Source organism: Phallusia mammillata, chromosome 1, assembly GCF_965637545.1.
Source record: "Phallusia mammillata chromosome 1, kaPhaMamm4.hap1.1, whole genome shotgun sequence".
Classification (NCBI taxonomy): Eukaryota; Metazoa; Chordata; class Ascidiacea; order Phlebobranchia; family Ascidiidae; genus Phallusia; species Phallusia mammillata.
In genome coordinates, this window is record NC_137252.1 from 26,823,827 (window position 1) to 26,848,460 (window position 24,634).

Below are 24,634 nucleotides of genomic sequence, written 5' to 3' on the forward strand. Positions count from 1 at the left end.
ATTTTTGAAACGCCTTTTTTTCTATTACTCTTTGTCGCCACCTTTTGAATCGGAAGTAGGAGAAAGGCAAACTTGGGAAGTTAGTTAAACCAAATGAGAGTGTTATTTTAATTTTAAAACACACATGAGTGTTATCATTTAAATCACCATGTGTTATTTTAGATTTGGTTGTAAAGTTAATTTTTACGTAAACGTTTAAATTTTAAATCTTGCAAACTTATTGCACCGCAACTTATATATCGTAAGTAAACTTGTAAGTTCAAATTTATTTAAATTAAGTTAGAGTTTGTATATTCTAGAAATGTGATTGTAATAAAAAAGGACTTTAGATGCACGGTAGTGTGACTTGAAATTGACCTCAAGAAAACTTTTTGAATCTTTTTAATGTCAAACGAAACGGCTAAAGTAATAATGCATTATATTTTTTATCTTCGTTTGACAGACCATCCAATGTACAATGAGTCTAATTATACAAAACCTTGATGCCCCACACAAGTAATACCACTTCCAAACGAGGTAAATCTTGAATCGAATAAAGAGTGGTTGCATAAGCTAACAACAGTGATTTGATTCATTTTTGCGTATATTCATGATCGCACTTTACCTTAGTGACATGGGACAATGACAACCCAGAAGACAAGTTATAGGAATAGCTATTTTGCCTGAAATATGTAGGCGCAGAGGATCTTCGAAGAATGTTTTAAATGACACCATCTTATCTTTAAACATGGTAACACACACACAGCAACGTTCACCAAAGTTTACCTTATTATTTCGCAAGTTTGAAATTAATTAAATTTGGGCGCCTGATCAGCGGTGGTCAGAGTCCGTTCGCGACAATGGCTGGTTGCGCCATCTCAAACACTGGAAAGTACAACACGACATGGAAAGCGGTATAGCTATTTGACAACTTCCAACCGGTAACTATCAATATTAGCCTGCAGAGTTTGTTTGTTGTGGGTCAACAACGACCCGCCCAGCTTATCAGGCAAAACGTTACTGTCCGTGACCATTGTATTTTCCTGTTGTCACCGACCGGTTTCAACCATTGTTGGTAGATCTAAGGCTTTTTCATGCGATTTCGCTTCATCACTACCTAACACTGAAAATAAGTAACATAAGCGTATGTTAACTTTATACAATGGGCTGCCTTTTCCGTTAAAAGGAAAATAGAAAAGTATGAAAACAAAACATCAAGGAATACATTTTTTTCTTGTAAATTTAATATAAAATACACAATCGTGATAAAACGTTTTAGTAATTGCGTTTTTGGACAACAAAGGAAACATCACAATTTTGTTTAACAGAACCGAAATGTGAAATGCAGAAAAAGACGTCAGCAGAAGTTTCAAGAAAGGGACAGTTTTCATTTTGAGTTACAGCTTGAACTTATACAATGTTATTATCAATCTTAATACGTTAACGTTATTATCAGTCTAAACTCAATTAGAGGCCAAACTATAAATTCAAAGAAACAATCCACTACGTAAAACAATTTTTGTTAAACTATATATACAGTTAATTGCGATTAGTTAATAACCTGTATATATATATAGGTAGATCTAGCTGTCTCCGCGAAGCATTCATCAATTTTTGTAAACAACTAAAACGATTTATTCCTGAAAACATTTCAACCATATCTCTGTAGTAGTTTTTGCGATCAAGATTCAACGCTATGCTAATCCCCTTCTTTATTTGATTTCTTGAGGGAAAAATATTTCAGTCCTCCTCATTAACCCTTTAAGCGATTTCGAATTGTAGAAGTATAAATGCTTGTAACTGCAAGGTAATATTTTGGGGATTGTAATTTTTATCATTTAGTTCCAATAAACAGCAACATGAAGTTTTTGTTGTCATTTTGAAATATGCGTTTAAATTTCATCAGCAGACTTTTTTATTGTTAACCCTTTCATTTTTTTTAATAATTCTAAACCCATATCAACGTTAGTCTAACAGAGAAGTTTTTCGTTCACAAACAAGCAGAAGTATGAGGAAGTCAAGCTTATATACAGCTTGTGTGCTCACTTACGCGGATAAGTATTTGCTAATCACCTCTATCATGGTCCGTATTTGGAAAAAATATAGGGAGTGTCCTGTCTAGCAGGTATAGAGTTAGTGAAAGGTGAGAGAGATTAACAAGTTATACAATGTTCTTTTGTGCAGGGAAAACTGGTTGTTCGTATTTTGACATGTTTTGTTTAACACATACGTATATTACTTAATTGTTAGCTTTTTAGTATCTTAAAACTGCATTGATTTATATCTACGTTTTATGTTTCAACTGCATTAAAGTCGCAGGATAAATTTAATTTTAGTTTTTAGTTTTACTTCCACAAACCAAATTGTAACAATTTAAATAAATATGCACAACCCCAACACGGGTGGTTAGTTTATAGGGCCCTCTCGACTGGTCCCACCAACGTTCCCTCCCCAGTCGTGTTAACCATCACTGCGCCAACGTCACTTTCTTGTGAGCCCCAGTCACATAACGCTTTATAATACGGTGTAGCTGCAGCGCGTTTTGGTACCATCCACCAATTGTGCCCTTTACTGTTTTGCGCTTAATAACGTTTTAACGTTGCGCAGCTATTTCCGGCTTGGTGATTGTTTTTAGTGCTATTGTATCGCTATGTTTTCTTTCACCAAGCGAAATAAACTCAACTCAACTCAACAGAAGTTGAATACAAAGTTAGAAATTCTCATAATAGTAATTCTCCGTTAAAAAAGTGTATAACATCAGTGCCAATTTCTGGTCCATTTGCAATATAATTTCATGCTCATGAGAATTAAAATATTGTAGAATGCTGCCTATGTCGGAAACTAATTGAAACGGCTCTTCAAAATTGACAGAGCCTCTATTTCGCCGTAATCAACTTGTTTCATTAAATGTGTTAATAAGTAACAGTTTTACATTGGATTTCACACGTCACTGTGGCACAGATAGAGCTTCAAGATGAACGTCTGCTGTGTGTCAGATTTTGGTCTGTAATTTATGTAATAGAACATGTTCAAAGACATGGACCAGGGGCTGTCACACCGAACGTACGAATCACACCCATTTAACCTTCACACAAGCTTGAGTCACTGCAAATGCAAGTAGTCGATGGTACTGGCAATCCAGTATTTAAATCAAGGCATGTTTAAACCTGTGCTGTTACGATGTCTAACGCTATTGTTTGTGTAGTGATTTATGTCAATGGCTGCGCACAGGTCAGTTATTTGGTAGAAGCACCGAAGGTAGATTTCTTTTTTCGTATTTAAAGCATGGCTTCTGAGCCTTACAAACAAACAAAAGTTTTTTCTGCACACAGAGCTGTGGAATTTGTTTGCCTACCCACGAACAGAGAAAGCCTGTATACCAGACAGTGTTGCATACATGTGACAAATTGCTTTAGACCAAAAATGATTTGAGTTAAGTGATGTTTATTTCGCTCAGGTAAAGAAATCATTGCAGCACTGGATTATATAAGCATTTTTGTTCGTTACATAGTCTTTTGAATGGAACTTGTTGTAAAATCACCGTATTATTGTTCTATTGCTTTCTTTTATTGATCATGACAGGATTCATTGTTATATTTACTATTTAAGTAATAAAGTATGTATTAAGTAATACTACTTTTAAAACCAATATACAGTCATTGTCACAATTCAAAAGCTTCGGAGATGTTTTCGTCAAGCATCGACAAAGGAACTCCACAAGAGCTGCTTTGTCAGGGCTACAGGAGGAATAAATTAAAAACCTGTCTGTCATTCATTGTCACAGTAAGTATATGAGTATTTTTACACCCCACCATAACCTTTGTATTTCCACAGCACAATAACATTAACAACTGGTTGTGTGACAATACATGACAGTTTTGTGTTTAATTTTTTACTGGTACAATCATTTTGACATGACTGTAACCGGTTGAGAATGTAAGACCCAGTTGTCATCACTTGACAAATTAGATGTTTGTAGCTTGTATGCTCTGCTTGGCGGTCTTCAGTTTTGCTCTTAGGAACAGCAATGCAAAACGTTATCCGAAATAACTTCAATACCAAGCATGTATACTTTTAAATTAAACCATTAAACTGAACATTTTGGTTTCATTCTGATTTTTTTTGCACAAAGTAATATGTCATTTTATGTGCCATGAAAATAAGTTTTGCTTGGGTAAATGCAAACCGTGTCAAAAATAAAATCCTACAATTATTCTTCCAACTAGTATTTTTTCACTTGTAAATATACAAAATCAACAAGTATGCAGTGGTATAATCATAGGCGCCGAACAGGGGTATGTGGTATACCCCGACTAAAACCTCGGGTATGCCGCATAACCGAGAATAGGACCAAAGTTAGTCATGCGTTATATGCTTTCTAGAAATACCGACCAATGCTGTTCCGTAATAAATAAAATTACTTTCGATGGCGGCTGATGCTCACAACAAATGAATTGGTCAAATTTATAACAATTTATCAACTCTTCAAAAAGCGTTGAAATTTAAACATTAAAGGGTGGTAAAAAGCACAACCATGTTGTTGTGAAAAGAGGCGCCCACTTACGGGAGGAGGTTAGGAGTCGCCACCTATGGTATTACGTCGCCGACCACGTGATAAACAAGTTTAACGTTTGTGAACTAAATTATGAGAAAACAGTCCTTTCTTTGTTATTTAACTGCCGCTACCGCAAGGACAACGCCTGACTAGTCAACTGAAAAAAATCTTCCCAACGCGTATTATTACTTCACAAACGTAGGCTTGGTACCTCAACCTTTAGAGCAGAACGCCTTACGAAGCTTAACTTTTGGACCAGCTAAAGACCAAACTAATTATGCGTCACATACAATTTACTACGTAAATAGACACGTTGTAAACGTAACAAACGACTTTGAAACTTATAAAACGAGTATTATAATGTCTAGGGCTAGGCCAGGAGCGGCCTAAAGGCCACTTGCGGCCTTTTAGGGCACAGAGTGTGGCCTTTGATGCCAAAATACATTTTAGGATCTTGATAATGCACGCTGCACAAGTCGAAGAAAAATAAACGAAATTGTTTGGGGCGATTTTTTCTTACCTCCCATTACTATTTAATATGGGAAGCGGTGTTCACACTAGAGCCATTGGTCCCATAGTGGTTCACAAAGGGCTTTCTGGACACTACCAAGAGCTCATGGTTCTGCAATCTTACTTCTTTAATAAAGAAGACAATTGTTTGCACATAATTTAATGTCTAATACCTGGCTGTGATGTCACAAGCTGCCCTAAGATCACTGATATGAGTAAACAAGCGCATCTGAAAGTAAATGTTGTATTGAAGTTGAAAATGTAGTGGGAAGTTTATTTACCTTTGGATCGTAAGTCCTACAACTATGCAAGTGAAAGTTACACAACGACTATTGAGTAGCCTTTATGAACAAAAAGGTTCCCCACCCCTGGGCTAGGCCAAAGCAAAGTAAACATAAAACAAAGTATATGTTTTATGTAAACTTTGGGCCAAGGGTGGGCAACATTTTTGCATGCACGGGCCCAAAAGTGGTGATGTTGCGAAGGCCACCCAGGCGATGGCACGTACATTGCATTCTGCCGACCCCCCAAAAATGGGAATTTTCAATGCGGTCGCCGGCCGTTGCTCGCGGGCTGTATGTTGCCCACCCTTGGTCTACTCTAGGGCTCTAGGCCAAACGTACATGCGCTTTGTTGCATGAAAATGTTTATGTTGAGATGGATATTTAAAAAAAATGGTGAACAGTTTTGATGTATACTAATACATACAACCATAGGCGCCGAATATGCGGAGGCAAACCTTGGGTTTATAAAGCACGGTGGCGGCCACCGTGGATATTTTGGCCTGTTTGTAGCGGTATCGTACGAAGCATCGTCAAATCTGAAAAAAATTGGGAACAAATTTGCTTTTAAACAAGCATGGTGGTACAGCCACAAAACGCGCCCTAAAACTGCAGCCATTTTTGTTTAGTGCTTTGTTTATGATGTCAAACAAACCATTGTCTCCTGCGAATATTGGACCATTGTTGTGTACAGTGCAAACGTGTTGTAAGAAATTGTTAAACTTGACGAAACATTTTTTGAACGTTGCTAAGTCAATGATAAACGATACAGCAACGTGTTGCAATTGCGAACTAAACATTATTCCAATAATATAATTTTTCTGATTTTGACGAACGTTGCATTCAATGGAAAGTGTGTTTGGCTTTGAATTTGAGTTTTTGTTGTTGCACGCATTAGTGACGGGTAGTGATTTATGTCCGCCACCTTGCATTTTGGTAAAACTCGGCGCCTATGCATACAACGTACGGCAAAGTATGTAACTTGCGTTGGTGTCATCCGGGCTCAACCTTACCATCCCCAGTTCTCCACTCTTCCGCCTCCCCGCCGATGTGAGGATGTGGGACACATTTTTGTAGTGTGCAATGTGGTGTTATGGTGTACAAACATTCGTTAATTTGCAACAGCTGCAGAAGAACCTAGCAGTAAAATCGCTGACGTAGTCTTATCATATCCAAAGTATAGACTTGGATCATGTCTAACGACAAAAAGATATTTGGTATTTTATGACGTCATATAATATGGCTTACCCGGGAAAATTCAAAGTCGGCGCCTGTGTGGATATAATAGTCAGAGTCACGTTCACGTAATTATAATAAAACACTTGTAGAAAATGTTGCAATGTATGTTTAATTGCAACAAGGTGACAAATGACATCATCGGTCATATATCAGTAGAACATTATTGTTTTGTCCCATAAAATGGACAATTATTATATTTTAATCGAAAAGGTTGATTTTATCTGCTATTGATCTGTTGAATATATCACGCATGACAAACTGCGATCAAAACGATTCAATAATGATAGATTTCCTGTCTTAGCAAGCTGCAAAATCTATGCATGCTAATTGCTAACCTTGACCGCAAAAAGCATTGTCTGGTTACAGTGTTTTAACAAAAAAGATTTGTACCAAAAACTATAGATATGTTTACTTACCTATATTTTATACAATAGGCAGTTTCTTTGGTGAACTTTATATGTCATGGGTTAATATCCTGTACATAGTTTGTTAAGCTTAGTGTTTACAGACCTGATCATGGTTTATAGTTTTCTTTAAAAAAGACTTATGTTAAACAGTGTAACTTTGGTGTTCTTGTGTTTAAAAATGTTGTATATTGTTGCGGTTGCTTTATACCCGTCTACTACCATACTTCTCACAAAACCAGGTGGTTTATGCCTCACTGTCTCTCCTGTGCACCTTTTATCTAACGTTGTATGTGATGCTGGTTTCACACCTTTTATCAATCTTTTATGTGACTGAAGTGGTCATAAACAAGTGTAACTTATGTGGGTTCTCATATCACTGATAATGACATTAGCATTTGCGAAAAATAATAAAACATGTTGCAATTTGCATCTATTTGAACCATTATTTTCTTTATTTGTTTCCTTATACTTATGAACAGATCTGTGCATAGCGTTCCAAAGTGTAACTTGTTTTTGTGCAAGTGTGGATGACATTGTATAAAGCTACTGTTGTTTTGTTGCTTACAGCTTTGTAGTGCTGGCTTTCTGCAGCTGGTCTTCTACTGGAAACCGGATTGGAGATTAAAATGCACTCACACCAAAGCCACTCGCAAAGACATGACAGCAGTGTTATTGACACCTGTGGACACACAAGAGGTACAGTGGCTATCTTCGGTTTTAATAACAGACTGTCCAACCCAAGTGAGCATTGAATCACGTTCACATAACATATGCTATATGTAAACAACACCTATTTTACTTAACGGGAAGAACTTGTTTATGTTTAACGTTAGCTACTTTATCCAATATTTCTTGATCCAGTTGATTATCTTGACACATAGGAGTCTGTTTTTTTTTCGTTCCAGTGTGTTTTCATCACCCCCATGTATGCATAGATATTTATGGGTCCCTTTCCCTGAAGGGGACACTTCTTGATTTTACTCGATTTGTTTTCTGTTTTTTTCTTTCCTGTCTACTCCATATTGCCATGAAATTTTTGGTGGATTTGGGTGAAACTTTCACAGATGGTAGACATAGTCATGTAAATGTGCCATCTGTTTCGTTTGACTGAATATCCCCAGTATTTACCCTGATAGCCCCCAAAGTGTAAAACATATTTGTATGTTGCTGTGCACCACAAACGAAAGGTTTCTGTGGTGTAATAGTATAATAAAGGCAACAAAACAAATGTTACCAATGTTTGTAATCTACTTTCATTGCTTAGTGGTGCACATGGTAGTATAGCCCTGTGATGTCAGAAGAATTTGGAGTTGCTATATAAAACACCTCTAGTGGTCAAATTTGTAAACATTGTTCAATTGGGAACCCCATCAGTTACCCCACTACCCCCATCAAATGGGTGATTTTTTGTGCAATGTCAGAATTACATGAGACAGTTTAGACTCTAAACTTTAGAGATTACCTAATTTTAAGGTGTCCATTGTTTTGTTTTACCCTGTAAGCCCCATTAACCTGATTTTGGTAACTTAAAATAAAACAGTAAAATTCAAATGTTGCTAATTTTTTGGGGAAAGACCTTAAGCAAGATTCACACCAGACGCGGTTGGCGGATAGCGACGCGTTTTTGCGTTCGACGGCAAGCGATGGGGTATTCACACCAGACAGCGACTTGCCGTGACGGCGTGATTTTCTCGGTTGAAGCGGCTGACGGCAAAATTAAATCAGATTTAACTTTTCCGTCAGCCGCGCTAGACTGCTGGATGAAAAACTTGATATTCGGCCGATGTTCGACTTGTTTACGATACATTTCTGCGTGATTTCGGTCTTTTTGTGTAGGTGGATTGTTTTATTGTTCTTTACCAGAAAAATAATAATGGAGTCAATGAAGTACTGATAGTATTGGTACAAATTATCTTGTTTTAATTGTTTTTTGTTAATTTTTACCAGTGGTTTCAAGAACTTTTATTTACAGCTTTTTGATGATTCTTGGATAGTCAACTGGTCATATTTTATGAATTATTTTTGTAATTATGTAACCACAACTTTGCAAAAAGAAAAGTACAAGAGAGGTGCTGCTGTTGAAATCTTAACAGGATGGAAACACTATTCATATGAGCCTATGACCCTATGTGTAGGTGAATTTTGGTATAAATTCTAAATGTATTGCTTCTTTAACAACTATGATTTGTTGCAGAACTTTTCCTAATCTACATGTCTATGACTGATTCAGCAACACCAGTGCACCTGTTCAATAAACTTCATGGCAAGAAAAGAAAATGTTGTGTATGGATTTCCAGGTTGGCATACTTGAATAAAAATGTAGTTTCTGCTGATCAATTGTTTCATATGTTTCCAGAGTTTAAGACATGATTTTGTGACATGTTTGTCTGACCATAGAAAGGAATTTCCCTATGAAAACCTTATCAAATATCACATTGCAAAATGGTGAAGTTACAAACTTCAGAGAAAGAGATGCCACAAGCCAACGAATACACTTTTTTCCTCACATTTGACACCGTCTAGCAGCATTATGATTGTGCAACAATGTGCAAGTTTATGCACATGCATCTTCTTACATTTAAGCTTTTTTATGTGTTGTTATATGATTGTTTTCTTTGCATTTATGCAATCTTGTGTTTTCTAAATTGTGTTCATTTATGTTATTGCTTCTATATTGCCAACTTTCAAACATAAAGTGTCTGTAAAACAGGAAAGTGTGTTTCAACGCAATGACAGAAGTAAACTAAATCCAATATTGCTGTTGCAATTGTTTTTTGTTTTTGGAAACATTTTACAGTGGAATGACGATCAACATCATATTTTGTCACAAAATAAACTAAACAGAATTTCGTATCAACTTTCTTAAGACGTAGAAACACTCAATATGTCGAGCACATTGACCCAGTTTTCTTAGCAACAAAAGTCGTTGACGGCAACCGCATTGCCGGTGTGAAGGGTCAACGTCGCGCCAAACGTTACGCGGCAAATCCGCCAACAACCGCCGGCGCTGACATCGCTAGCCGTCACCGTCAACCGCGTCTGGTGTGCAGAGCCCATTACAGTTCCAAAAATCTAAGTGGTATGCACCAAAAATTGGGGCTGCTAGTTAAAAAAATGCGATTTATTTTAAGTTACCAAAATCAGGATATTTCGACCCAAAATTCAGATGCGATTTTTGGGGTTTAGCCGCAGTAGTATTTTTTGCATTTTTGAATTCTGCATGCTTGACTTAGTGCAGGTATAAAATTTTCTCCTTTCAACAAAAGTCATGCGATGTTTTGTGTGGTTGCTGGAGCCATTTTTTGCTACTTGCCAGGATCGCTTCATGTAAATATTGGGGTTTTTAAGTCAAACAAAGGAGGTGGCACATAACTATATCTACCGTCTGTGAAAGTTTCATCCAAATCCACAAAATTTTTTTGCCAAAAGTGCATGGGCAAACTTCTTCAGAGAAAAAGAAAAAAATAATGAGTGAAATCAAGCTGTGTCCCCTTCCAGGAAGCTTTGGGTTAAGCCTAAACGCGAAATGGAAAACATGGTATAAGGCTTATTTGGAAAAGTCCACAGTACAGTCTAGGAATTGTGCCATATTCAATAGCTATTCATTACTTTGCAGAAATTTGTAGCAACCATCAAAAGCATACAACAAGAGAAAGCCATGCTTATGGTGCAAGCCTACCCCAGTCGGCTTTCTGAACTCATCGATCGGTATAAGTGATTTTTTTTCAAACTGAGCAAAAAAAATTTTTAGTTTCCCAATAGCATAGGTAAAATATCCCCAAACTGTGAATCTCTATGCAACTTTCACATGATTTAGGAAAACTGCCATGTAATTTACTCTTAAAACAGTCAAAAACATATAGCACTTGCTAAATATTTCCAAATTATCACAAACTACATGTAATGTAGCAGTTATTTAATAACATACAAGAAAGTTCATTTCATTGCCTTTTGTCAAAGACCACAAAGTTGACTCTATTTTCAATTAGGTATACAGCAGCTAACAAGTTGAAAATGCATTATCAAAAAATTTTGACTAAAAGATGTTTTGTAGTACTTTGGCTACCCAGGACCAACTTGTCAGAGCATTTATCCACCATGATACACTCTACATATGGGATGAGAGTCTTCATGTAAGTTTTAACATGCCTTGTGGTTTGACACCTGGATAATTTGCCTTTTAATCAAGCATTGTCCCAATTTGTAAAAACAATAAAAAAACCTGCTTAATTTTTTTTCCAAAATTGACACCTGTTTAAGTAAATTGCTAAATTACTCAAATCTCAAGGAATTAAAATTTGTGTAAACCTGACAGTAAGGTCCAATACATGTGGTATCCAATTGTACATAGCCCGTACGTAAAATTAATTTACCCTTTTATAAAGTTGTAATAGTGTAGGTAACTGTGGTTATTCATGAATTATATTTTGTTTTTTTGCTGTATTTCAAATTGTAGATTAGCATCAGTTGACATTTTTTGTGAAAAAAAAAACAAGAATAAAAAATGGCTAGAGTTGGCTGCAAAAGCAAAAACAATCTGTACATTGATCTTTTTTCAATGTCACACAAGCAGTCAAATTCCAGCCTAGACCATTACTAAAAACTAGAATGTATTAACAGACTTTCTGTCGCCTTCGAAGTCTGGATAAAAGGGCGACGCTTGAGCAAATCCATCAAAATTCGACCGCTGGTTTAAATGAGGCTGATGTAAAAAACAGATGTGACTTGTTTGGCCCAAATGTTATCACTGTCAGAGTAAGTTGATTTTAACTAAACACAAGTAACCGTTTTTTAGGTTTAATTAAGCCATAGGGAAAGGTACATTTTATATTTTTTGTTATCTATAACCAGGATTGCCGTCGACATGGCCCCGAAATAAGGACAACCGAAAAATTAAATTTTCTCACTAACAAAACAAGCACTTTTGAACTCTTTGTGTTTACACAAGCCTTGGCATATCACTTGCCATAGGGATTTGACTTGTAACCATTGAAAATAAGACAAAATAAGGACTCAAGTCAAAAAACAAGGACATTTCTAAGAAATAAGGACAATATTTTTTCTAAGACATTGCCTTTCAATATTAGGACAAATCTTGGAAATAAGGACAGTATGGCAACCCTGTCTATAACCCATTGGCTTCTGCTGGCAGAAACAATTATGTTACATGTAACCACTGCGTAGCAAAAAATAGGATCAAATCCTATAGATGTGGACAACCATTGAGATATAATACATTGTAATTGGCAACACATAGGAAATCTGTCTTTCTAGTTATATAGTATATATTAAATGTGAATTTGAAAAGCAATTTTTGTTGTTTAAAGTTGCAAAGACTCAAGTTTTAGTATCACTGGCTGTAAAGTTTTAGTATCACTGGCTTCAAGGAACAGAATCAGATATTGCTTAATTATTTTTTAAAGGGACTAAATTTGAGGCTGTGTATTAACAACCTTTACTAGTTGCCTGTAGATGCAAAGTGCTTGTATTTTCAGATCCCGTCAAACTTGTATTTGTTGATGTCAGAGATCCTGAATCCCCTTTACGTCTTCCAACTATTTGCTGTGATATTCTTGTGGTTTGATGAATATTATGTTTATGCTACAGCAATTTTTATCATTTTGTTTTCATCTGCAATAACATCATTGATACGGGTAATGTAGTCATTTTAAGCCATTGTAATTTTTACAGAAATATATAACATTTTTAAACATAAACTTTGGTCTGATTTTTTTTTAATTTGTATGATTTTGTTTGTAAAAAATGTAAAAAAAAATACTTTCCCAAAAGGATATACAAACATTGATTACATAAAGTATGACATAAATATTCTAAAGACTAAAAATATATACTGCTTTATGATACCTGTAACCTGGTTGCAATCTGTTAAAACTGGCTATTAGTTCTTGGTTGAACTAAACATATTTTTTCTGTGATTTTCCAGGTTCGTCGTGAACGGGTCAGTCTTCATAACATGGTGAAATACCACAACGACATTACAATGAAGGTTCAAAGGCAAGAAAATGGTGAAAACCTTACCAAAGATGTCTGTGGCAAGGAACTCGTACCTGGTGACGTCATAGTCATACCGCAACATGGTGCTCAGTTGGCCTGTGACGTAGCCTTAGTTTCAGGTAAATCAACACAGCAACATGGTCGCGAGGTTTAAGCTAAAACCATCTGTCGTGAACTCTGTGCTGGCACTGAAATGCCGTGTGTTTAAGACCAACGTGCCAAATCACGTATGCAAAGCAAAATCATCTTGTCAAATGGTCGTTTTGTTGTCATGAACTACTTATGTTTTTCTTAGGATTCATTTTATAGCTTAATAAGGATAGAAATGAAATTTTCAGTATGACCTGCTAAAACCTATTTGTAGTTGGTTTTTGACCCCAATGTTTGGCAAAGCTCTGTTTAGGACCAATGCGTTTATTATCATAGTCCAAATAGATTTGAACCAAAACAATTTATGAGCTCTGCAGCTATTCCTTCAAGGTCGTTTAGTACGTACGCCCATCACAAATAGTCACAAATATATCCTTTTTGAAACAACAAATTTGGCTGCTGCAAAAATCATGTTCGGCAATTGCGTAACTTACATTTCTTTTACTTCACTCGATGAAAAGGAGAGTTCACTAAAAATTCATTTTTTCGCAGGGACTTGTATAGTGAACGAAAGCACGCTGACTGGGAAGAGTGTTCCGATCACAAAGACTCCGTTGCCGAAGGCAGCGAGTAAAATGCAAAATGTATATTCAGCAGACCTGCACAAAAGACACACTTTGTTTTGTGGCACAGAAGTTCTTCAAACACGGTAAGACCAAGTAAGAGATTGGAGGAGTTTTTGTAAGAAAATTGTGAGGAAAAATTAACAAACGAAATAGTCTTGTTCTGTTGTTGTAATCTTGCTTAAGTTGAATTAAAAACTAATGACGGTTATATTGACTAAATATATTCTATATTTCAAAAATAACGATAAATTGGGCAGAGCATTAAATAATATTTCAAGCAAAATTGTGTAAATAATGCTGACGATTATTGCTATTAGGGTTGGGGTGAGGTTTTATAATAATAGTAATAACAATAAACCCTTTTCATAAACTTAGTTTCTAAACCAACCCAATTTAGGTAAATAACTGTGCTCCTTAAGCCATGTATCGACATTTAGCAAACTTTGTCTGTTGTGGATTTTATTGTTAGAAGCTCTAACCACTTGATGCATGTTGGCGAAATTTTCCAAAAAATTATTAATTCCCAAAATAGTGAAGCTCAAAAAAGGTTAAAACCACTGCTGAAATGTACAAGCAGGCAATGTATATGGTTCACATCTAAACAAGTGATGTTCCAAAGTTTCGGTTGGCCGAAACGTTTCGTCCGAATATGCCGCTTTCCAATGTTTCGGTTTCGGCCCGAACTTTTTTAAGAATTCGGCCGAAACGAAACCGAACTTTTTGATTGTATGAAATTAATGCCCTAAATGACAATATTACCAATATGAAACATCATAAATTGATTAACTAATTGTTGTTTCTAAAAGATACGAGCCATGTTGTCTGCAAAATTATAGAACTAAGTAAAGCTTACACTTTGTTAAAGTGATTTTGGAGTGCCACAAACCAGTTCACCTACATCAGCAACACAATATTTAGTTGAAAACATCGATCAGAAAGGGGACTTTAGGTTCGGCCTGATTCGGCCAAATTTATTCGGTTTCGGTCCGAACCTTTTAAGGCGAGTTCGGTGTAAAACCACTGCTGAAATGTACAAGTAGGCACATAGGCGCCGACTTCAAATTTTTCTCGGGTATGCCATATATATGACGTCACGAAATGACGTCATGAAACACCAAATTTATTTTCTGTCGCTACATATGATGTGACTACGTTAAAGCTTGCAGTATATAAGTTTACACACCATAGTTCCAATGCCATGCCCTTCTGCTAGTGTTGCAATTCAACGCATGTTTGTGCGCGGTAACGCGGTAACATTACAAAAATAAGGCCGAAATTACGGTGAGGCGGTACAATCAAGATACACAAAGATTTAGGTCGTTATTTTCTCTGTAGGCTAATAACTAAAAAAATGCTTTGTTTTCAAGCAACAAAGCCCACACACTTCTGGCCTAGCCATCCCAAAAATCGTTTTATACTTTATAAAATCGTATGTTCCGTTTACAGCGTGTCGCCTATTTAACGCAGTGAATCATATTGTGGCGCATTATTGACTTTAAAGTTTAGTGTACTTCAAACGATGTCCCAAACGGCCAGAAACTTCGCTAATTAAGTATCAACCTTACATTTGTGACGTAACAATATAAGCGTTGTTGTTTTTTCGGTTGAAACCAGACAGTCGGTGTCCTTGCGTAAAATGCAGTTAGAACTAAGATTGTTTAGTTCACAAACGCTAAACTTTTTTATCACGTGGTTGTTAACGTATAACCCGGGACAGCAGCGTTTCTCCTACTTCTGTAAGCGAGCGCCAACACCTTCGTTTTATTTTTCACTACCCTTTAATGTTCAAATTCCAATGCTTCTCGAAGACGTTACAATTGTCATGATTGTAATGAATGCGAATAGTTCATGGGTTGTGAAACAATAACCGCGATTGAAATTAGTTGTGTATGGTACATATTGGTTCGTATCAGAATAATTTCCACAAAGCATATAACGCATGACTAACGTTGGTCCGATTCTCGGGTATGCGGCATACCCGAGGTTTTTGTCCGGGTATGCGTGGCATACCCGGCATACCGTGTTCGGCGCCTATGAGTAGGCAATATATTATGTTCACACATTCATGACACAAGTGTTGCAATAACGTTGGGTTTCTGTTCATTGCGTGAACTTAAGCGGCTCGCATGTAAAAATATTACAACATGACACATTGGTTGCAGTGTTTGCCCGGGCGAGCTTGTAAAAGGAGTGGTGGTTCGAACGGCATATCACACAGCCAAGGGTCAGCTCGTTCACAGCATCTTGTATCCAAAACCGGTCGACATGAAACTACTGCGGGACGCCAACAGGTTTATCGGTGTTCTCTTCGGGATTGCAGTGTGCGGATTTATCTACATTGTGGTGACACAGGTGTGTGGCGATTGCTTATTCAAGTAACTGCCTCTGGGATCTATTGAACGGAAATAATGTTCCCGAACGTTTCCATTAAAGTCCTGCTTCATTTTGATTTGTATGTAATGTGAAAGGCCTTTAACTAATCGAAATCCGAATTTTTGGGGTCTAATCGGGTCTGGATTAACCGAGGTTTTCTGTATATCAGGTTTTGAAATCTATAACCTGAAAAAAATATTCATGTAATTCCTTATACTTTACATACTAAACTCTCATTTAAAGGCGTTAATGGGTGAAACGGTTGAAGACATTTTCTTCAACGCCATTGATCTTTTTCAATCTTTTAAATCTCCTACCGCTCTGTCGCTTGCCATGACAATTGGAATCATTTACGCCCAATATCGTCTCAAGCAGCAAAGAATCCGCTACATCAGTCCACGAAGAATCAACATCAGTGGCCAGGTGAGGTTTCTAGTAAAAAAGAATCCGAAAGTTAGTCATCATTATAATGGAACAATTTTTACATATGATGCTGTGATCGCTGGTTTGCATGAGTGCTTAAGGGCTGATCCTCGTTATGAAATTATGTTTATCTTAAAATGATTAAGTACTAGATTTTATGCAACTGTGGAAAAAACAGCCTTAGTTTTTGTTTCGGAAAGAGCACACGTTCCCAACCTTTGGAAACGCGCTGTTCCCTTTACAAAGATTTTGACAAACCACTGGGTTTACTTTATACAAGGGTTAAGAACCGCTTGATTAGAAAGTATGCATTTGATTTTTGCGACCATATTTGTCGGACGCTTCCTGTCAGCACTTTGTGTCACTTTCTTCGTTTCAGCATTTCAGCACATTTCAATTTGACTTGGGATGTCATTATGTCCGCAACTAATTGCTCATTTCGATTCTTACCAATTGTCAGGGTGCTGTATTATGCTGTAATGTGAGTTGTACTGATCAAAGGATGGGCATTTTTTTCAAACCTACTTCCCGTTTGTCCACTCGTTGGTACTTTTAAAAGCAACATAATGACTAAATAAACTACAGAACCACCAATAACGCGAATAAAATAAGACAAGTATGATTTGCTTTGTTTTGAATTTAACCATTTTATTGCAGGTTGACGTTGTAGCTTCCGACAAAACCGGCACCCTGACAGAAGACGGGTTGGACGTTGCCACTGTCATGGCAGTGACACCTGCCACAGATGGTACAAAGACCGCAAGTTTTGACAGCGAAGTGTCACCGGAAAACGTTGCCACCGGCGGAACAGTAAGGTCGGTTTGTTCACATTTCGCAACAGTCGGTTCGTTCGGCTTTGCTCGATGCAAGTCGTGACGCGAAGTTTAGTTGAGGAATGACGTGTCTCTATTACAGTCTGTCTAAGTCTAAAGTTTTAAATCCACTTTGGTTGCAAGTAAGTGCATGTAAAAAAATTGGTTGCAAATAAGTGCATGAAAAAAATGTTTGGTTGCGATTGAATGCACGTGAGTATAATGTAGTTTGTGCAATTTGCAGGAAAGAAGCATTGACAAGAGAAAGGATAAAAGGCAAACCGTCTTCCATTCAGCTACCAATAAGAATGGCAAACAATAACAGCATGTTTCAGGCGGTATTTAACCCTTGAATTTTTATTACAAAGTGTTGCCTGGTGATAACCCGATTACGAATTAATACCAGAAGATGAACGTTACGTTTGTATTTCGACCTCATCGAATCTTAAACTGGTATCCGCTACACTCAGGTTGACTAATATTCCTTATTATATTGCATATTTTGGCACGAAACTTGTTTAGGATCGTAGAGGTACGCTTTAAATCTCAATGCAATATCGTAAATACAGAAATTTTAATTCACACAACAGTTTTGGCTGCGAAAAATAGTTGACTAGCTATACCCTACTTTACATTTGGAATTTTTTTTTTGGTTTTTTTGAAATCATTCGAACATTTTCAAATTATTTCCTATGACAGTTTTTTTAACGCTTTCACTAGTTTACGAGCATTCTTTATAGAGTAACGACAAGCTCGTTGGAGGAAATTCAAGACCACCAAAAGTTGCTGTGGATTATACTATAAACGGTAAATGTAGTTTTTATTCCCTTTTAGATGTGGGTTTGGTAGTTGCGACTCTACATCGTCAAATGCAAACTAAATGCAAACGACTCTACATCGTCAATGCAAACTTGTATTATCACATCACATTTGTCCAGAAAGATACTTTAATTTTGTCATTAGGTATAGCGTTTTTGTTTTGCAGTCAAAAACATCAAAGAAGACATGGAAAAGAAGATTCGTGCTATTTTTCTTGAATCTCAGAGGTAGAGTTAATTTGGTATTTCGAGTTAGGTCAAACACAAGTTTAAAGTATTTTAACACAAACTGCTTGTACTACAGGGAAGAAAACATTAAACGCAGAAACCAGGATAGGCGAAAACAGTACCTACAAGAACGTCTGAGAAAGAGACGACAACGGTTGTCAAAAAGTTTTAAACCGTCAGGTGGCATGGTAGGATTTATTAATAAATGTGTTTGCGTTCACTTAAGCCACGGCCATGACTTTGGCGAGCGCGCCTGACTCATACACAGACATAAGAATCCTTGATAAGGTTTCCTGTCCGGCAGCTTTCTTGATTCGAACCCCTTGACAAAAAAACGTTTAAACCAGTGATCCGCTTTGTTGTAGAATGGACAAAAGCTACACACACATTGCCATAAACATAATTGCCAACAGGCAATACACGGTTTAACTTGGTATTTATGGGTCCCCTTCCCTGAGGGGACACATATTGTTTTTGTCTATATTTTTCCTTTCTTTTTTCCGTGTAACGCGGACCTATGAACGCAGTCGTCACTTGACCATTTTCTCACTGGTTGGAATTAAGATGTTACGATGTTAGTTATATTGCGCTGTAAACGTTAATGTAGGTCAACTTATTCGTGTTTCAAAATGCAGAGCGACAACGCAGCACGATTTGTTACACCTGTGTAACGTGACTTCTCAAACTGAAAGCGTTAATAAAACTGTTTCAGAACAGGTTTTGGGCATAAAAAGCCCAGCTAAGCAATCGTATTGTTGGTATTTAGAAACTTAACGGCACCAGGGAACGCTATGCGTGGATTAAGAATCATGATTCAACAAACAAACGGCTATTAAGGAAAAAAAATGTTGAAACTTTGTTAAAAGTTAAAATAGTTGGACCACTATTCCAGTTTAACAATGATTGTGCCCTATTTTTACTGTTACCAAATCGCATATGCACATGTGTGAGGACCCATTAGATTATGCTTGCAGAAAGAATTATGTTATAAAGTGCCAGGAAAAAGATAGGGATCCAATGAAATGTAGGTGCCAAGTATATATCCATTATTAACATAGTAAATGGCATATGTGATACATCGTTAAATATGATGTAGTATATATAAACTGGCAATATATAGGAAAACCACTATTCTAGTTCCTTTTTTGCTTTATTATGGGTCCCCTTCCCTGAAGGGGACACATATTGATTTTACTCAAATTTGTTTGTTTGTTTTTTCTTTTTTTGTCCTACTCGTTTTTCCATCAAATGTTTGATGGATTTTGATGAAACTTACACAGATGGTGGATATAGTTATGTAGATGTGCATCCCACTTTGTTTGTGTTAAATAACCCCACTATTTACCCCGCTAGCCCCCTTTTACCCCAAACTTTTCCGACTCGTTTTGCCATCAAATGTTTAATGGATTTAGATGAAACTTACACAGATAGTAGATATAGTTATGTAGATGTGCATCCCACTTTGTTTGTGTTAATAACCCCACTATTTACCCCGCTAGCCCCCTAATATGTTTTTTTTCACCCAAAGTTTGTCCGACTCGTTTTTCCATCAAATGTTTGATGGATTTGGATGAAATTTACACAGATGGTTGATATAGTTATGTAGATGTGCATCCCACTTTGTTTGTGTTGATAACCCCAGTACTTACCCCGCTAGCCCCCTAAAATGCTTTTTTACCCCCCAAAGTTTGTCCGACTCGTTTTGCCATCAAATGTTTAATCAATTTGGATTAAACTTACACATATGGTAGATATAGTTATGTAGATGTGCTTCCCACTTTGTTTGTGTTGATAACCCCAGTTATTTACCCCGTTAACCCCTTAAAATGGGTGAGTTTTTAAACAGTGTCGGAATGGGATTAAATTTGGATAGCTTGAAGAAGAGGCCATTTAGAGGTGTTGATTGTTGTGTTCAACCCTGTAGGCCCAACATTTACCCCACTAGCCCCCAAAGTGTAAAAGATATTTGTATGTTACTGGGCACCACAAACGAAAGATCTCTGTGGCCCAATAGTGTTACAAGGGCCAGTCGTATGTTACTTGTGTTTGTGGGTTGCTTGGTGGACGTTTTTGTGCAATGGCAGTTAGGGGCTTGTTAACAGCCCTATGACGTCAGAAATGTTAACAGCGGTTGCTCAAATCTCCTCTAGTGGTCAAAATTTTAAACATTGGCGGATTGGGCTCAAATTTTGCAGTACTTTTGATTGAATTATTACTATTATTATTTAAGCCCAGTACTGATCACTGTGATTTACCTTACAACACCCAACTTTCTCATGGTTATCTCTTGAAATGCATTATTTTCAACTTTGCATGTGTGGGGACCCATGAGTTTCTGCCTGCAGAAACAACTAAGGTTATAAAAGACGGTGGATAATGTGGAACCCAATATAAAATAAGCAGAGGAAATATATGAATGTTTTAAAATAGGTTATAGTGTATGTGCAATGACAAAATGTGCTAAGCCACCCTTCTAGTTTGTTGTACAACATAGAATTTCGGAGGCCAATCGCACCAGAGCAACGTCAACAGAGAAAATCAAATCAAAGAATTAAAACCGGTTCTCGACAAAGAACCTGTCCCTGTGCCACCGAACACAAGCAAAGAAGTTTTATACAGGTTAGAATGTGACGTGAGATTTTAATGGTTCGATACAACAAGGATTTTAAGCCAAAGCCAGGGCGACAAATTTTTTTTATGATTGTTGCTTGATGTACAAAATATACTCAAAAAGAGTGGCAGACGATCAGCGTCAGTGTAACCTTGATCAGTGTTCGACTTGTTTTGAAGCTTTTTTCTGTTTGCGGTGATTCTAGGCCAGTGGTTCTTAACCGGTGTTCGATCGAACACCAGGGGTTCGGCAAAGCTGATTCAAGGGTTCGACGAAGATCTTTTTTTGGAAGTACAACACAAATACAATAAATGTCATTTCTATTGCCAATTATCAAAACGCTGGATGGGTACACAAAGGCAGAGGTGACCACCTACGGCCTTACGGCTGCATGCCGCTGCAGAGTCGAGTTTGTGTGGCAGTGAACATGTTTATTAAAATATATTACCGGCGGCCGTGATGTAAATAAAACTCTTTTGTTAAATATTTTGATTTTTAAACTGCTCTAATCAATTTTTGTGATACTAAAAGAGTAATACCAGCCTAATAACCACATGCGTCAAACTTTTTGTACGCCTATTGTGTGCGAACAATGCGAATAAAACAAGTACCACAAGCATCACAATATGGATTATGACATCATAAACACTTAAAACTGATCTCCACGCTGTGCAGATCAACCTGTGCAACAAGTTAGAAATTAATCTGGACTTTTTGGGCGCTATAAGATGATGTATATATATACATGAAATTAACCAAATACTTGAAAACAAAAAAATCAGGTAAATGGCGGCTGTTGGTTAAATAAGAATCTGCGATGCGACCGTTCTAGCAAACAGGTTGTGCACCCCTGCACTAGGGTTATATTTCCTTTTTTGTCGTAAAAAAGAGCACTGCGCGCGTTGTTTGTTAGCCAAAAAAACAACGAAATTTTGTTGGCAGCAAAAACGTATTACTTCATCTTTTTTATGTTTGTGTACAGATGTTAAAAATACAATTCTTCATTTTGGTCAAAAAAAAATAAAAATTGCCGAAATTAAAGCAATCATGAAAAAGTTGCCTGTATTATTATGTCAGAATTCAATAGACTGACAAATAGTAACTGTTACCACTACGTTTGAACAAAAACTAATTACGACCCACCAAACAAAATGGGTTAAAAACCTAGGATGTAACTTTGGGGTTCGACCGAAGGCTGAAGAATACCCTAGGGGTTCGGCTGTTATAAAAAGGTTAAGAACCACTGTTCTAGGCTTTTTTAAACCATGACGTTTCTTTTTTGTATTAGTAAAACGGAAAACACAGAGCTTTTTGAAGATTTGGAAGATATTGCTACAAACGAAGTATCCGAAAATGTAACGTTTGCAGTGCTGATGAAAAATTTGTGGGTCCGTGAATTGACGGAACTGGAGAGGGTAGGAAGATTAGCTTGGTTATAAAGCAAAATGTGCACGTAACCAAAATTTCTCCTGCTGTAGGTGCGCATTCTGTTTCACTGGATAAGCTCTCAAGATTTAAACGCGATTAATTTTCCTGATAATGTGTTGGAGGATTCGCCCTATGGCCATTTAAAAGCAATCAAGGAAAAACGGTCAAAATACCCAGCTCTGTTTCAACGACTTTGCAAGTAAAATCACTCAATATTTTAGTGTGTTGATATATATGTATGTTTGCATACATGATATGCTCCCCTGACTACATTTAAAGATATCTTTATACATTTAGTGTTTACGCATAAAGGTTGGCATGTAAAGCAAAATATTTCTTAAACTGTAAACAGTCATCAGTTTACTGAGTTTTTTAGCTTGACCGTGGAACATGATGTACTAGGTCTGTCATGCCTGTTTTGCGCATATACAGGGCAGCAGGTATTCATTGCAAAACGATTCGTGGTTTCTTGAAATGCGTCGGATACTTTCCTGATCATTCGTTTCAAAAAAATCCATCCCGGTTTGTGGGATCATGGAATGCCGTGTACATACATGGCGAATGGAGGTTAATTGATACCCATTGGGGAGCAAGACATATGGCAGGTAACACGAACATATTTAGTAATTTGTTTCAGAATACCACACATCATCTTTCAGGGAATAAGCTTGTTGACGCGTACAATGAACATTACTTTCTTACTGACCCTAATAAAATGATTACAAGTCATTTTCCTGAAGCTCCTGAATGGCAACTGCTGCATCGACCAATAACCTTGGATCAATTTGAGGTAATCTGTCTTACATTGCAAGAGCGAGAAAATTTGCTTTCAATCGATTTTAATGTTTTTAGAAAGCTGTTCAAAATTGGTCACCTTTTTATGACTTCAAACTGTCTCATGCCTCTCACTACACTGGAATGATTGCAACTGACAGGAATGGAAACGTTCAGATTAAACTTGACGTTCCCTTGAAGGATTTACAATTCAGTTTTGATCTTGAACCGAGAGATCAGTGTCAGGCTGGAAGCACTATCAGCGGTGTTGGCACGCAAGTCAACTCTAAAGCGGTATGGCTTATATAAATAGTTAACAATAGTTCGATAGTGGACAGTAATTTACACAAACTATAGTGATGTTCTTCTGGCAATTATGCTGTTTAGAAGAACATCATTTAGTTGATATGCCTGTCAGCAACAGTTAATTTGGCAAATTTTACTTTTCAACAAATTTAAATCCAATAGTAAAATGCGTTTTACAGATTTTTGATGTTCATCTTCCGGAAAACAAAGATTTTATTCTGAACCTTTACGCAAGTAAAACAGCAGAGACCGCGAGTAAAGGACTCTGCAAATACCAGCTGCATTGGCCAAAATAAATCATATTAAACGTTGTAACTAACTTAATTGTACGTAATGTTCTAATGCAGGGGTGGGCAAACTACGGCCCGCCAAATGTTAGTAAATTTTAAAGAGAAAGTTTCCGAGTAACGCTGAATAGTATTATGAGCACAGGCGTAGAGTTTTAAAAATACGGATTTCGCGATACCTATAGGCTACCATGTGCAGTATCTGTACCCGTACCATACTTTGGAACTAAACACAAATACTCTTTACGTGGTTTAGCCTGTTGTTTCTGCCAAGTTATTATGCAAATCGTCAGTTGACACAATTTCTTCGTTCGATAAAAGTAAAAGCGATTCACGATTTCAAATACAGCCCACTTTACACTGTTGACGACAAAATTTTGGTCACTTCGGATCAAGTTTAGGTCGTTGCAGTAGTTTGCAAACGAACATTAAACACGGCTTTAGATTCGTTAACGCAGGCCCGCACAACACCCAAAGATGGATATTAAAAGCGGCTCGCATTGTTTAATGTTGGCGCAATGAATTTATTAACACAAAAACGTTGTGTAGCCTATGTTGCAACAAATGCATGTTTATTTGTGTGCGAACAATGCGAAAAAACAGGCACCGCAATCGTCACTATACAGTTTATGACGTTATAAACTGTTAGCTATGTTCAGCTAAACTTATGCACAAGGTAGAAATTATTAATCTGAGCATTTTAGGCGACTTTGAATGGTATATATATATATGATATAAACCTAATTCTTTACATCAGTTATTTTAAAACAAGCAAGCAATTGGCAGCCGTTGGTGAAATACTATATGCGGCCCCATAAGATTATAAACTTTTGAATTCGGCCCTTGCACTGAAAAGTTCGCCCACCCCTGTT

General features: G+C 36.9%; 1 protein-coding gene and 1 long non-coding RNA gene across 3 annotated transcripts; both read left to right on the top strand.

Annotated features, from left to right (window-relative positions):
• Positions 1 to 3,631: 3,631 nt before the first annotated feature.
• On the top strand, positions 3,632 to 24,276 carry LOC145229933 (uncharacterized). Of its 2 annotated transcripts, none has more exons than XM_080095275.1 (22): positions 3,632 to 3,762; positions 7,539 to 7,667; positions 10,588 to 10,679; positions 11,026 to 11,104; positions 11,592 to 11,726; positions 12,467 to 12,625; positions 12,916 to 13,105; positions 13,629 to 13,785; positions 15,865 to 16,054; positions 16,319 to 16,498; positions 17,156 to 17,313; positions 17,555 to 17,648; positions 18,051 to 18,117; positions 18,296 to 18,356; positions 18,433 to 18,544; positions 20,851 to 20,975; positions 22,256 to 22,382; positions 22,446 to 22,594; positions 22,828 to 23,000; positions 23,055 to 23,185; positions 23,248 to 23,463; positions 23,655 to 24,276. In XM_080095275.1, exons 1-22 carry the CDS (start codon positions 3,664 to 3,666, stop codon positions 23,769 to 23,771), a joined length of 2,940 nt encoding a protein of 979 aa, XP_079951401.1. In that variant the 5' UTR covers positions 3,632 to 3,663; the 3' UTR covers positions 23,772 to 24,276. The 2 variants fall into 2 exon arrangements, with proteins under 2 accessions (XP_079951401.1, XP_079951409.1); XM_080095283.1 differs by lacking the exon at positions 3,632 to 3,762 and adding an exon at positions 6,198 to 7,210.
• On the top strand, positions 8,554 to 9,822 carry LOC145233857 (uncharacterized). Its single transcript, XR_013861200.1, has 3 exons — positions 8,554 to 9,102; positions 9,166 to 9,268; positions 9,328 to 9,822. It is a non-coding gene; the product is annotated as an uncharacterized LOC145233857 (long non-coding RNA).
• Positions 24,277 to 24,634: the final 358 nt, after the last annotated feature.